The 15,276-nt window shown below is 48.6% G+C and overlaps 1 protein-coding gene across 2 annotated transcripts in view; it reads right to left on the bottom strand.

Moving 5' to 3' along the window:
* SEC23B (SEC23 homolog B, COPII coat complex component) overlaps nt 1-15,276 on the bottom strand; it is a 37,276-nt gene that overhangs the window by 11,552 nt on the left and 10,448 nt on the right. For both annotated transcript variants that reach the window (XM_060120440.1, XM_060120441.1), the window contains exons 8-15: nt 14,927-15,085; nt 14,453-14,568; nt 12,318-12,441; nt 10,999-11,079; nt 6,497-6,586; nt 5,672-5,778; nt 4,125-4,278; nt 1,412-1,489 (exon numbers count right to left, since the gene is read on the bottom strand). In XM_060120440.1, the coding sequence (XP_059976423.1) occupies nt 1,412-1,489; nt 4,125-4,278; nt 5,672-5,778; nt 6,497-6,586; nt 10,999-11,079; nt 12,318-12,441; nt 14,453-14,568; nt 14,927-15,085 (909 nt within the window). The remainder of the gene's footprint in view (nt 1-1,411; nt 1,490-4,124; nt 4,279-5,671; nt 5,779-6,496; nt 6,587-10,998; nt 11,080-12,317; nt 12,442-14,452; nt 14,569-14,926; nt 15,086-15,276) is intronic.

The raw sequence follows: 15,276 nt of genomic DNA, 5'->3' as shown, positions 1-15,276 counted from the left end.
CCAGGGGTGCGGGTCACCACGTCTGTCTGCTCTCTGTGCTGGCTGTTGAGAGGCTCCTCTTGAAGAAAAGATTCCCCAGCTTTAGAAAGACTGCATGCCACTTCCCAGACCAGCTCTATCCTTCTGAAGAGGTTCGGGACCTCATCCAAGACTGGTAGCAACACAGCCAGCACTGGAACCTGGTTCAGCCCTGACCCTGGCCAGGCCCGGCCTCTTTCCACAGCACCGTCCAGCCTCAACTGCTCGGGCACAGGACAGACAGGCACACGGTGGGGACTGCAGAGCCCTACCCTAGGCTGAGCATCCAGTGAGGTGACCTCTGAAGCCCCCCTCCTTTAGCCCTGAGAGTGCAAGCTGTACAAGTTCATGACTGAGGCCTGCATCCACTTGCTAAATCAAGTATTCAGAAAGGTAATACCCGATAGAGTACCGAAGTCCTAACAAGTTCACTTAAGATTGAGAGTTTGCTTCTTCCTGCTTATTCCTCATTAAGGCATCCTTGAAGGAGGAGGGGAAAAAGGTTGAGTCTGCCTCCAGCTCTGGGGAAGCTGCATCTGTGAGGGGCCCGACCCGCATACCCCAGGCCCAGCTGCGGAGCTGGCTCCTGGCCGCTAAGCCAAATGGGTGCCTAGCCTGTAGCGGACCCGGGGTCAGCCAGCCTCGCCCCTGAAGCGGGGCTGGGCCCCAGCTGCCACACTTACAGACAAGGGTGGAGGCTCAGAAAAGGCAGCACCCAGACCCCCGCTTGTGGCACCTCGCTCCACCACCCCCTCCCTGCTCTGAACGGTTCCACACACCTGGTCCCCCGACGTGAGGGTCCTCAGTCACGACACAGCACAGCCACTACAGACACATCACCAACGTCTACTATGGTAACTGCGGTCTCATTTTGCTGTGTTCATGTTCACGGGTGACCATCCACCCAGAACTTCTACAAATCAGAGGTCGTGTTGTGGCCTCACAGCAACAATCCTGTTTTGCCTTCTCCCCAAAGTCTGTGCACCTGCTCTCTGTGTGTCACCTGCATCTTCCGTGGGGCGCAGGCACTGTCTGGCCTTGAACTGAAGGACCTCATCACCTCCAAATGGAGTCTCGAAACACACAGAGTCCTGACTTGACCCCGAGAGCAGCAAGTTTTATTTCTATCACTTTCTTATTTATTTATTTATTTATTTATTTTTTTTGTGGTACGCAGGCCTCTCACTGTCGTGGCCTCTCCTGTTGCGGAACACAGGCTCCAGATGTGCAGGTTCAGTGGCCATGGCTCACGGGCCCAGCCGCTCCACAGCATGTGGGATCTTCCCGGACCGGGACACAAACCCGTTTCCCCTGCATCGGCAGGTGGACTCTCAACCACTGCGCCACCAGGGAAGCCCTTCTTTAGTTATTTTAAAAAACATATATTACTTACCTGAGGATATAGAGAGAAGGAATCTGATAACCTAAAAGATGTGGGGTCTTCTTTGGTATATTGTCCAAACTTCTGACACTATTGAGAGAAAATAGAAAAAAAACACACAGAAAACCTAAGTGAGTGTCACCTGAAAACTCCCTGGAGTAGGAGGGCCATGCCCCACTCTCAGCTCCGCCCCTGCCTGCCCCGCCCAACACCCAGGGGGTGTTAAATGCAGATCTTGGGGGAGGGCTGAAGGCCCCACGTTCTAAGCAGCTTCCACGCGATGCCGGCCGAGGCCGCTCCAACAGCGAGGGGCTAGATAGAGAAGCCTTCTCAGGCACCTCTTCCATAAGAAAATCCTCCAGGACTCTGACATCCTAGCAGTTACAGACAGGTCTAATGTTCTATTATCCTACAACTCCATTTTCTTCCTCCTCTCACAGGCAAATCTCTGAACATTGTCTCTTCCTGCCTTTATTTCCTCTTCATGTCACATACTTCATTTCACCAGGGAGTCAGATGCCCACCGTCTAAAGAGAGCTCATCTCTGGGAGTGACCCTCTTCCGACCGCATCCTTGCACAGACCTCACCTTCCTCAACTCCCTGCCAGCACGAGCCACGTGACTCCCCGAACCTCCTGAGCCCTCCTTCAGCCGCCGCAGCAGCGCCTTCCTACATCCTGTCACCTCTCCCTTCCTACATCCTGTCACCTCTCCGACTGATCTTCTTCCCCTCATCCGACAGCCCGTCTCCCTGCCTCCTCCTGACGGCGGCGGGTTCCTCCAAGGTTAGTTCCTGGCCCACTGCTCCCATCCTCCTTGCCTCGGCTACAAACGACATGACCGCCAGGCCAGAGTCACCCAAATCCCTCCCCCACGTGCAGTGCTGACCCCCGACCCGAGCTCCTGTCAGGACCTATCCCAACTACAGGGTGGCTTTCCTTGGACGTGCAAGTTCACATTCAAAATAAATTAAACTAGTACATTAGAAAAGGGGGTTCCCCTCCCTCCCCCTCACAGCCGCTGGAGCTCCCTCCCTGTTTCCCACTGCTCCATCACGCTTGCAGTTGCCCACACTTAAAACTTGAGTTAGCATTGATGTTCTTCATTTTTGATTCCACGTATAGTTCGACCAGGTTGGGTCAATTCTTCTCCCGGCATACAGCCTGATTCCAAAGCTTCTCTCCCCTCCAACTGTCCCACCGCCACCTCGGTCTCAGCTCCCTGGAGCCGGCGAAATCCTCCGCTGGCCTCCGTAACAGCAGCCCTTTCGCCCTCCGATTTATCTTACACAGGGACGGGCAGTGTGAACACAGCGTCATGCTGCTCTCACGCCCCTGCCTAAGAACCACACTTATACCCCTTCCCCTCTCTCTAACACCCAGGCAGAGACTTCACTTTACAGTCAAGGCACTGCTCAAGCGACCTGCACTGCTGCTCCCCCACCGTAGTCGCTGGCCACCCGTGACAGCGGCCTCTCCAGGGTCCCCAGCATGAACTGAATGCCCAGCTACACCCCACAGGCTTGTGGGTGCTGGGCCCTCCACTTGGCAAGCCTTGCCTTCTACTCTCTTTAAAAAGACTTGACTCAAGGCTCACTTCCCACCAGAAGCCTTCGCCAACCACTTGGACCCTCTGCTCAATTTCAAATGACGTTTGCAATGCTGACGTTCCCTGAAAAAATGACTCTGTGGGACAGCAAGGGTACACATAGGGCTAAACCAAGTTACGTAAGTTTTGTTACTGTGCTTTCCAGGACCTTCGATCACTAACACGTGCTGGGAATTTCCAAACGGTAAGATCATAAGGTATCTCAATTACTGATTTATTGCTTCGTGGCTCCAAACTTACCCTTTTCGCTGGCTGTGAAATGGATCTGGGGCCCTTAAATATTTCTCCCCTGCCAGGGCACTAAGTTAGGCTTGGTCAGCGGACAGCTGCAGCGTCTTCACGCAGCACGGGCGCCTGCAGCCCCCCAGCCCCGTGCGCCCCTGCTGAGACGCCTCCTGGTGAACGGTTTTCTCGGTGCCACAGAGGGTGAATTTCTACTAAGTCCCTCCAGCAGGCACCATGGCAACGTCTCTGCTCTGAGAGACCCAATGAGCCATGGCCCTGCCCCACCTGGGGCTCCGTCAGCCCTGGGGGGGATGCGGGTCTTGCTGGGGTGTTCTACCTCAGCCTGGAAGTAGCACCCCTAGGATCTACTATCCTGTATCCTTCAGACTTCTTTTTACCTCTTACTAGACCATCCCTCATTATTCTAATCCCCTTTGTGACACTCATTCTTTATATAACACCCCCCCCGTTTAAACCACCGCGTGGTTTCTCTCTCCTGCTTAGACCCAGAATGACACACCAGGCATCTCCTCACACTCACTGGGCCATGGACCCCTACTTCCCCCCAAACCCTCCAAGATCTAGAGGGAAAACAGAGAACCACAGGATTCACAGGGACTCATCTAAGTCAACCCTCAACACACTCAGATGTGTACCATTACCTAAACGGCCTGTGTGTGGTTTCTTCCCAACTGTAACGTGAGCCCCTGGGGGAGATGCATATTTAACACTTCTTTTACATCATTCTCAGAACGTCTGGTGTTTGGCATGAGGTAAGCCACTGATAAAATTCTTATTTACTGGCTGTATACAATAATAGGTTTAAACGGCAGTTTTCTCAAAAGTAGAGCAGAGACCAAGACTGAACGTAGTGCCACTGTCCCCAGCTTACCAGTCGGATGAGCTGTCGGTCCAGCCACCGGAGCACATCCGGCCCCTCCTCCGACTCCGCTCGGAACACTCCCAGCCGCGCCATCAGGACCGCTGCAGCCTCCTGGTCAAACGCTGCTTCGATGTGTTTGAGCTGACTCTGCGCATCTGCCCAACTGACCATTCCAGAGTGAGTGCTGCGCTTGCATGCGGGAGAGGCCTGAGAGCTGGCTCTCCAGTATGACACAGGCATGGATACATGATGAGTGTGTCTGTGTGTGTGCGTGTGCGTGTGTGTGTGTACACACATAATCTGTTCCTGTATTTTCACACACACACACACACACACACACACACACACACACACACACACACACACACTGGAATATTACTCAGCCATGAAAAAGAATGCAATTCTGCCGTTTGCAACCACATGAATGGACCTGGAGGTTATTATGCTTAGTGAAATAAGTCAGACAGAGAAAGACAAATATTAAATACTCTGTGTTACCACTTATATGTGGAATCTAAAAAATGAAACAAACGAATATAACAAAACAGAAACAGACTCACAAATATAGAGAACAAATTAGTGGTTACCAGTGGGGAGAGGGAAGGGGCGAGGCCTAAGAGGTAAAAACTACTATGTATAAAATAAATAAGTTACAAGAATATACTGTACAGCATAGAGAATATAGCCCACATTTGATAATAACTTTAAATGGAGTATAAATTATAAAAGTTTCAAACCACTATACGATACACTAAAACTAATATAATATTGTAAATCAACTATACTTCGAAAAACTTTTTTTCAAAATAAAATAAAATAAAACGAATGAGGTAGAGGCTTTTATGCACTGACATGGAAGGTGTCCTTGACACATTCTTGAGAAAAGCTTATGAATATCTTCACATAAGCCATCATGTATATAATACACACACGTGGTCTGTAACTGCACAGAAATGGGACTGTGAAGTTACGTGTCAGTACGGTGATAGCATTTTACCTCTGGGGAGAGTGGGAGAGACCCATTCTTTACATAATTATGTGCTGCTTGAATCTTTTATAAGGAGGGTATATTAATGGGTCACTTATTTCATAAATAATGAAAAATAACCTTTTTTTTTTTTTTTTTTTTTTTTGCGGTATGCGGGCCTCTCACTGCTGCGGCCTCCCCCGTTGCGGAGCACAGGCTCCGGACGCGCAGGCTCCGGACGCGCAGGCTCAGCGGCCATGGCTCACGGGCCCAGCCGCTCCGCGGCATATGGGATCCTCCCAGACCGGGGCACGAACCCGTATCCCCTGCATCGGCAGGCGGACTCTCAACCACTTGCGCCACCAGGGAGGCCCGTGAAAAATAACTTTTAATGAACTTATTCCTACTGAAAGGAGAGTCTTATACGCCGGCAGTGCCTCCTCCTTGTCCTGCTCTGATCAAACGATCCAGTGAGGGCTGGTGAGAACCATTCACTCAGCGGAATCACAGAGATAAACTACTAGATGTTAGACTCTCTCTCCAAGCAAAAAGCCAGAGGTTCAGCGGAGAGGAAGCCAGGGCCACTCACTTGCGGGCAATGGTGGTCACGCGGACGCGCTGCTGGGTGCTGGAGTGCTGATAGTGCGTGACGAACTGGATGGCGCCGCGGCCCCCCTGCGGGATCGGGGCGTTGTGCTGCAGGATGAGAGGCCAGCACCTGTCACTGTCACCGCATGACCCCACACAAGTGGTCACAGAGCCTGTGCACTCGTCCTAAGACGACCGACACGGCAGTGACCGCAAGGCTCTTGATGCGTTCTGAATGGTCCACTTAAATTCGGGGCATTTCACTGTTTGCAACTTTTACCTCAAAAAAGAGAACCATATGGAAATAAATACTGAACGTGAGTTGATATACATGTTGAAGGGTTTAGGGATGAAAGACACTGGTGACTGCAATTTGCTTCGAAATGCATCCAAACACAATGAATTGGGGAATGGCTAGATGTGTAACAAATCAGAGCAAAATGTTAGTTACAGAACCTGAGTGGTTGATACTTGGGTATACACTGTACAATTCTATTTATCATTCTGTACTTTTGAATTTAAAAAAATAAAACACTGGGGAAAAACTGACACACTCAAAAATTCACCAACATTATGATGGCTGGCAAAAGCCATTCCTCTTCTGATGACCTTATCAGTTCAACAACAAAGTGACAAAAGCAGTTTGCTGTCTGACTCTGACCAAACCCTGGAAGGAATAAAAAAGATGATGTCAGACTAAGATCAGGCCAAACACAAGCCCAAAGTAGCATCACTTTGTGGAGAAAGAAACCGGAGGCCACCAGCCTGTAACAAATCAGAAAACACAACACTGAGACGCGACTATTCATGAAAAAATGCAGCCCACCTGATTGACTACTTCAAAGTAGATGCCGAGCGTAGATGTGGGATCCAGGCCACAGATTTTCCACTGACTCGTGCCACCAACACCAAGCTCCTAGGGGAGAGAAGAGGGATTAAAAAGAAATGAAACAAAAAAGATGCTCCTGTGATTACCTGCTGATGAAAAGCACTGACTCTGAGAAGGGCAGGTCCCTTAGAGTATCTCATTCCAAATGAAAATTTAAATTTTGGGACTTCCCTGGTGTTCCTGAAGTTAGGACTCTGCACTTTCAGGGGGCGCGGGTCCCATCCCTGGTTGGGGAACTATGATCCCACATGCCATGCAGTGCGGCCAAGAAAAGGGGAAAAAAAAAAAATTTTAATTTCACTGAAACAAGTACAATTACAGACCAGAATAAAGTTTAACATTATCACAGTACTTTACGATTAGGCTTTTTATATTGGCACTCTGGTCAGTTTTCATTACGTCGTTGAGCTTTACACACACACACACACACACACACACACACACACACACACACACACTCACTCACTCACTCACTCACTCACTACCTACCTACCTAACACTGATGTCAACTGAGACAATCAAGTCAGGGATGGGGAACGAGTAAATACTTGAAAAGAAAAAGAATTACCTGCTTAGCCTGAAAGATTTCTGTACTTCTTCCACCATGATTAGAACAAGAAATAATTACAGAACTTTAGCTGTTAAATATTAATTTTAACCCAATTCCTTTATGCAAAAGCTACATATAAATTCTTGGTAAGAGAACTGAGATTTTAATCATGTGAAGGCTGCATTGTGTTGACTAGTTGAATGGCTCCCAGTGATAAATAAAAAGTTCACTTGGGCTTCCCTGGTGGCGCAGTGGTTGAGAGTCCGCCTGCCAGTGCAGGGGACACGGGTTCGTGCCCCGGTCCGGGAAGATCCCACATGCCGCAGAGCGGCTGGGCCCGTGAGCCATGGTCGCTGAGCCTGCGTGTCCGGAGCCTGTGCTCCGCAACGGGAGAGGCCACAACAGTGAGAGGCCCGCGTACTGCCAAAAAAAAAAAAAAAAAAAAAAAAGTACACTAAAACATGAAGGGTATCACTGTTTTAAGCATGACACCTAGAAGAAAAGTCTGCAGGTGTCAAATACCTAGAACCATTAACCAAGACTAGACTCTGAAACATACATTTGATCATTCTAGAGACAGTGAATATTATACATTTTAACACCTCATTATAACATGGGATACCATCCTTAGAAAGTAACACAATTATGCATTAAGAGAGTCATGATACCTCTTCTGTTACTCTGAATCCACCCAAACTGTACGCTGTCAGCTGAGTACAGCTGACACCAGTCCAGTCTCTCTACAAAGCCATGCCAGGAGCCCATGTCCCTGGCCACAGAACCAGCAATCTCAGGAAGGTGATGGTCAGAGGGGAAAGAGCCACAGCTCTGCGGTGGAGGCTGGGGAGGACACCCTGCGTTTCACAAGTCTTTCCTAAGCAAGATCGTGAGATGGGTGGATTCCTAGGCGTTCACCTTCCCTTTCAGGGCCTTTTCTAAAAGAGGCACGTAACATCTGCTGGACAGTGAAGGCTGCACCCACGAACAATGGCAAGGAAGTAAGAGGAGCCTGTCTGCCCCCCTTTCTTGCCTTGCTAATCCCTTCTCTCCAATCTCTCTCCACACCTTTTGACTCCATTTTTAATACGAAACCTGTTAAAATTTCAAATCAAGGGGATTCAGAGCATGTCACCCAAAATATGCCAGGCTGGCATAAAGATTATTTTAGGCTGTAGGTAATTTTTAAAAAGCAGACATAAGAAAACTCTCTGTCCTCCTCCTACCAGGAAGGCAGGAGCTTCTTAACCACCAAAGACAACGCTAGATGCTTATCAGTCCAGAGGTAGCACCAGAAGAGTATATGTAACACAACTCTTGGCAAAACCACCTTCCTTTCCCATCCGTCTCCCCCATCTGTCTACGCTTCCACAACTTGCCACCCCTAGAAGATCAAGGTCCCTTTCCTTTGTCTTGTCACTTATCTGCACATTTATTGTAAAAGAACATTTATTGTTAAGATGCAACTAATCCCAAGGTCTAACTCCCTCTTTGAGTGGCTCATCGCTGAGTATGTACGCGCTGTGTTATGTGTGTGACGCACACATTAATAAACTTGTTTGTTTTTCTCCTGTTAAGCTGTGTTTCGTCAGTCTAATTTGCAGGGTCCCAGCCAATGAAACTAAGATGGGTAGAGGAAAAAGAAAAATTTCCCTCCCCTATAGCACCAACCCCCAGGTGTGGCCACAAACCCTCCAGAGTCCCACAAGCATTGTATTCTCTCATTAATACACAAATTCCTTATGTAAGCGTCTACCCTGCCTTGATCAGAAGAACTGTAAAGATGGAATTAGGAAATCAGCAGTTTATTGTGATTCAAATACACTGATTCAGGATAATCAATGGATAACCTAAAACCGTAAGGTGAAAGGCTACTGGCAAACAAGATACTCATGTCGTGCTACAATCTTGTTCAACAGATCTCCTGCTAATGGCAAAAAGGAAACGGGCCCCTGTACTTGAAGGACAGTCATCACCTCACCACAACTCAGCACAGAGGTACACAGATCACTCAGGAAGCATGGGGGACAGAAAGGTTTAACCCGAATCTAATCATTCATCTAACCTCCACTTCACAGCAAATACAGCGAGGACAGAAAACAAGTCAGACAAGGAAACAGAGACACTCGGTTACAGAAAACTCCTGGCACTTGGCATTGTCTCTTCAACAGACCAACATCATCAAACAAAACAAAACAAGCAAAAAAGCATAAATAAAATGACAGGAAGACCATCCTACATTTTAAAAGACTAAGGATATGTATTATCAAATACAATAGTGGTTAGAGAGGAAAAACAGCTGCAAAGGGCATCTGGAGAGAAATTAGGGAAAGCATATGACTATATGTTAGATGATATTAGGAAATCACTGTTTTCTCAGGTTTGAGAATAACATAGAAGACCCTTGTCTTCAGAAGATGCACACCGCAACACTGACAGACTAAGTGTTGAGACGTCTGCAACTTGCTTTCAAAAGCAAAATATTGATATGATAAAAGAATGTGGCAAATAGATGAAATCAGGTAGATAACACAAATGTGGCCAAAAAGAGGGCAGAGGAATTATGACCAAATGTCAACGATGACTCTATGTGGTGGGGACACAGACGCATTATGCTCTACTCAGAACTTCCCTGCGTGTCTGAAAACTGTACTTTCCTCCCCTTTGCCTCCTCCACCCCCTATCCAGAAATTTCACGGCTGATCCCTACTGGATCCTGGAACAGCTGTACTAAGTTGTAATACCTTCTTAGGCAGATATTAAGTCTATGGAGAATATGCTGGAACAGGGCAGCCTCCCAAAGCCCTGCCAAGAAACAAGAGTACACGTCCCTGAGTACATGGGGGTAATCAGGGACTCACCACAGGGGCTTGGGTAACAACCTGCCTCACCCAGAGGCTTACAGGAATATCCTCTCAAACCGCCTGCCTCTGGTAACTTCAATAAAAACTTACTCTAAGTAGTCACTAACGAGTGTTCCTTGCTGATGAGGACAAAAACTTCAATGGGAAGGTGAAACCCTGGGTGGGCATCCTGGGCACTCTCCTAAGTGCCTCACCTGGGCTGCTCGTGGATTCCTCCCCACAGTGCTGTACAGTAGGTCCCATTACTGCTTTCATTTCCCGGACAGAGATGCTGGATCCCAGAGCCATGAAGCACCTCGTCAGGGCCACACCTGCACCCTGAGCCCACGCCTGACTCTCCCATCCAGCCTCACGCTGAAGAGGACGGTGAAGGAAGGACGTAACTGTGACAACCCAGCCCAGACCCAGCCTAGACAGGCCTCACTGGACCAAAAGTGTTCACTTGGCAGCTCAAGTGTCATCAGAGGAAGTGGGCCACCAGCAAGGCCATCGCCCCACCTAGTGAGAGCTGAACTTCGTTCCATGTACTCAAATCTGTCACTCAAGGAACACCGCTGTCTCCATGTGCCACAGTGCCACCCACTGCCCAACCAGCTCAAAACGGTCTCTGCGAAGCGAGACAGAGGGAGCCCTTCCAAGGGCAATAAGCACATGGGTCTGTCCCTGCAGGACTGTGCCGCACAGAATGCAATGCCTGGTGGCTCTCTGGCGTGGCCACCCAAGCAAGGGTAGTTGGGTGGGGAACCTGGTCCCTACCTAGCTCCCCCGCTGGTATCTCTGACCCTAAGCAAGACACTTGACCTCTCTGAGCCTCAGCTTTCTCCTCTCTGACCGTTCAGACCGATGGATGGAAAAAAGACAGAAATGACACAACCCCTCAGGGCTGGGGGCGTCAGTGAGTTACCCCTCTCCCCTCACCACAGACACAAGCCAACAGGTGACACAATGCAAGGTCAGCCAGCCCCGACACGTCTAAGGGGTCAAATCCCAGGCACAGGCGGTGAGGGTGATGGAGGAGTTTTCCTTACGTTTTCTGACACACACGGTCCTTTCACGTTCAGAGACACACAAGGGCCGATGGCTCCGGCAACCTTCAGTTCCCGCGAGGTCTGAGGCAGAATGACATGAGAGCAGACAGTTAACAACCACCAAGAACCACCCCCTCACAAAGGACACAACCAAAACGGCAGGGTTATTATTCCACCAAGGGAAAATCCTACAGGGATTCTAGCATGCAAAAGCTTGTATGTGCTTCTCCAGGGCTGCTGTGAACTGACTAAAACTTTAATAAAACCCTCCTTTAGAGATAGAGTTATCTTTGTTCCAAAGACGCAGCAGCATGCTCTGCCTTCTCAACCCTGAAACTATCGTGCACACGGAAGACAGCAATTCTACCAATACTACCGCATTCTTCTCCTGTGCCACAAACCTGCTGTAACTAGTTACAAATGTCAATCAGGGAATATGCTGTTTTGTGTTGCTTTAAAAATACTTAATTTATGAACTCTGACACCATGACGAGGCCAACATACTCAGACTTTTAAATCTGAATTCATTTCAGCAAAGTCCATCCTTCTTCATCTTTTTAAAAAAACTTCAAACATTTGACAATGTTGTTTAAAGTTTAACCTAGATTATTTAATGATTATTGCCAATTTGCAAAGAAATATTTGCCATCATATTTTCTAACGGCCCCTCTGAATGTTTTCTCAATGACTCAGAATCAAGCGTGTAGAGTGATCAGTCCCTACGTGGAAAAACAAGAGCCAAACTCACAATGCTGCCCCATTTTAGAGCGCCCTGGCTAGTCTGCAGGCAGGTGCTAAACACAAACCGGTGGCTGGGTGGGCACCTAGCCCACCACCTTTGTAAGGCCTGCCCTCCCTGCAGGGAGAGCAGACATCTCACGGTTTAAAACACTTGGGGCTTCCCTGGTGGCGCAGTGGTTGAGAGTCCATCTGCCGATGCAGGGGACACAGGTTCGTGCCCCGGTCCGGGAAGATCCCACATGCCGCAGAGCGGCTGGGCCCGTGAGCCATGGCCGCTGGGCCTGTGCGTCCAGAGACTGTGCTCCGCAACGGGAGAGGCCACAACAGTGAGAGGCCCGTGTACCGCAAAAAATAAATAAATAAATAAATAAAATAAAATAAATAAAACACTGATAAATATGCAGGTCATTCTTGAGAAGCAAAGGACAGAATGAATATACCTTGTTGGGATTATTTTGCTAAGAACTTTTGAACTTATCTTTAGATGCCCGTGTCCCGAGGGTGAGGCTCCCCCAACTATGACTACTAAGTAAGTAAGAACACTATTCTTTCATTAAGGTTTTAGAAATCTATTCTACCTTTACTTCCAACGTAGCACCAAATGCCATTCGGAAATTGCCATTAAAATCTTTACTAAAAATTCTTTGGAATGTCTGCTTGAAGAGAGAAGTGTTGAAAGAATCTCCCATCACCATGTGGCCTCTAGGAAAGAAAAACGGAAAAAGAAAGTGAACCTTTAGGATGACTCAAAGCCATTCAGATGCTTCCTGGGTATTTATGAACAATTATTTTAGAGAAGAGGAAAAAAGCAAGCCTGTCCACAGAGGTGCTACTCATCACTTACTGACAATGGAAAACAGCCAGTTCAATTTGTACTCAAGAAAGACACTATTTTTAAAACATTAAACATAGAATTCTTTAGAACGGTGCTGTATCTTGATCACTGTGGTGGTTATACAAACCTATAGAGTGGATAAAAATTTCAAAGAACTAGACATGCACACAGATTTTTAAAAATGAGCGCATGTACAGATTGGTGAGAGCCAAGTACGGTCCGTGATGTATCAACAGTTAACTGTGCTGTACCAAGTCAGTTTCCTGGTTCTGACATGGTGCTGTATTTATGTTTTATGTAAGATGCTACCACTGGGAGATGCTAGATGAAAAGTATGGACAGACTTCGCTGTACTATTTTTGCAATTTCTTGTGAATCTGTTAACTGTTTCAAAATTAAAAGTTTAAAAAAATAAATGATGATATAATCTGGGTAAGGTGTGACTAGCCCCAAGGAAACCAAGACTGTGATCTTCCTTGAAGATAATGGACCCCATAACACAGCCCAGGGTCACCTTGCCTTTGCTGGAAGTCATCCCAAACGGTTGGCTCACTTCAAGCCATCAACTGAAACCTCTAAGTCTTTTTTTTTCTCAGTGTCACTGTTCACATATTTCCCCGATACTATAGTTGTGCAACAGGTGATGTGCCCTAAATACTGTCACTCAGGGGTCAAAGGCCTCACTGAGAGTGTGAGAGAAGTGCTGGTCCCTCGCCACAGAGGAGAGACACACACACGTGAACTCTGGTGTATAAACTCGGGGGTGTTCACAAACACGTGGAAGTTTTCCTGTGATGTTCCAAGACGAGAACTCCCGCAGGGCACTGGGGGGAGTCCAGCGTATTAAGTGAACTCAGCGGCACAGCCAGGCCAGCATCGCTGGTCCTCTATCACCTCACGCGCCTGCTGGTCCCCAGGACAGCTGCAGATGACCAGGGTTCTACGCCCTCCCCTTTACTCAGTGAGGACCCACAGCACCAGCTGGGAGCTCCTTAGAAATGCAGAACCCCAGGCCCACCCACAGCTCTCTGCCACTGCTTTTCCAGGGACTTGCACACAAATGCAGGTTTCCCAGACGCTGTCTGTGTTCAGGCGTGCCTGGAGCACACGGGGGCCACACCAGTGCTTCTCAAACTCTGCTCCACGTCAGAAACGCTCGGGAACTTTAAATATGCTGACGCCCAGGCCAGGCACCATGCTAATTAAATCCGACTTTAAGAACAAGACCCAGACCAAAAGTAGTTTTGAATGTTCCCGGGTGATGCTGATGTTGCAGCGCCTTCAGACTCGTGGTGCCACCGGTGGTTCTCACCAGAATCCCCGGAGAGCTTGTTAAAACCCACCACCAGGCTGCATCCTCAGCCTCTGATTCAGGAGGTCTGGGGTGAGGCTCGAGTGTGCCCACGGGCCCCAAAGGCGGTTGGCCGGGCACCATCCCACTTTAAGGACTTGGGCTCACAGCCCGCCCTGCACCGCACCCTCCAGGCTGAGCGAGTGCCGGCTGTCACGAGGTGCGGTTAATAAGCCAGGTGAGGGGGCTCCTAATTGCTCTAGCATTCAGCCTATTTCCCCCCTTCTCACAAGGAAGTGCTGAAGGCCACATACCCCATGCTTGCTTTCCTGCCTTGGTGTCTGCAACAACTCTAAGAAATGAAGTTACTCTGACATGACAAGTTCACAGTGACCCCTGACCCCCTTCTGATCACAGCTTCTTCCTCCAAGAGGCCCCCACACCCTCCCCAGGCACCGAAACTGCAGCCCAGAGTGACCTGAACACTCATCTGAGCCAGCCTTGGCCACTCCCACGGTTCCATCACTCAAGTCTCATTCCTTAGAATAAGCACTCTCACTTTTCCCAGGGGTTCACTGTCCACATACCCAGTAAGGTTTGTGCAGCACTTCATCTCTAGAAGTCCAGTCTGATCAAGGGCACAAGCGTAAATATCAATGCAGTGACCGTTTGCAGCAGCTCGGTTAGCAAGCATCTCATAGTGCTGCAAAGAGAGAAAAATTATCTTTATGGAACAGCAACATCACTCACTAGGCGTGCCTTACCACACCAGGGATGTGATCAGAGAGGAATATGGAGACAGTTTCTTTCATAACATCCAAATAAAATAAAACTGCAGTTTTCAGTCTCAAAACACTTTTAGCAGTTTTAGGGCCACCCACTCTAACCAAGGTCTCAGAACCGGGACAGATACTTAACATCAGCCAAGATCTGGAAGGTCATCTCAGCAAGAGGAACTCACTGACCACAAAGCATGGCCTCAGCAGAGCAGCTGTCACTCCAGGGCAGCCTAAACCCCACCTGGGTGACCACACTTACAGCCTTGAGCCAGGAGCACCTACCTTGGTTGCCTTTTTCATGAAGCGGGCGTTATCTTTCTCAATATCGTGCCAGGAACGAATGGGAACCTTTAGTTCATCTCCAACCACCATGCCAGGTCCTTGGGTAGGGGGACCCCCAATAAACAGCATAATCCTGGCTCCCGTGTTTGGAAAAGTGCCCTAAAGCAGTAAGTGGCAGCATTTTAGGAACATACAGCCCACCCCAAGCATGTTTCCCACAGAAATGCTCCAAATGTGAGTTGTCCTCAGCTGTCTTGACTACTGACAATACTGCAGCAAAAGGCAGATGACGCTGCTGAGAAGCAGCTTCTCTCTTTCAACCTGAGGGTCTGGCGCACTTTTATTTACTG

The sequence above is a fragment of the Mesoplodon densirostris genome, chromosome 16 (genome assembly GCF_025265405.1).
Source record: "Mesoplodon densirostris isolate mMesDen1 chromosome 16, mMesDen1 primary haplotype, whole genome shotgun sequence".
In the NCBI taxonomy this organism is placed as follows: domain Eukaryota; kingdom Metazoa; phylum Chordata; class Mammalia; order Artiodactyla; family Ziphiidae; genus Mesoplodon; species Mesoplodon densirostris.
Note: the sequence above shows the minus strand (reverse complement) of the source record. Positions and strands in the feature narration are given on the sequence as shown.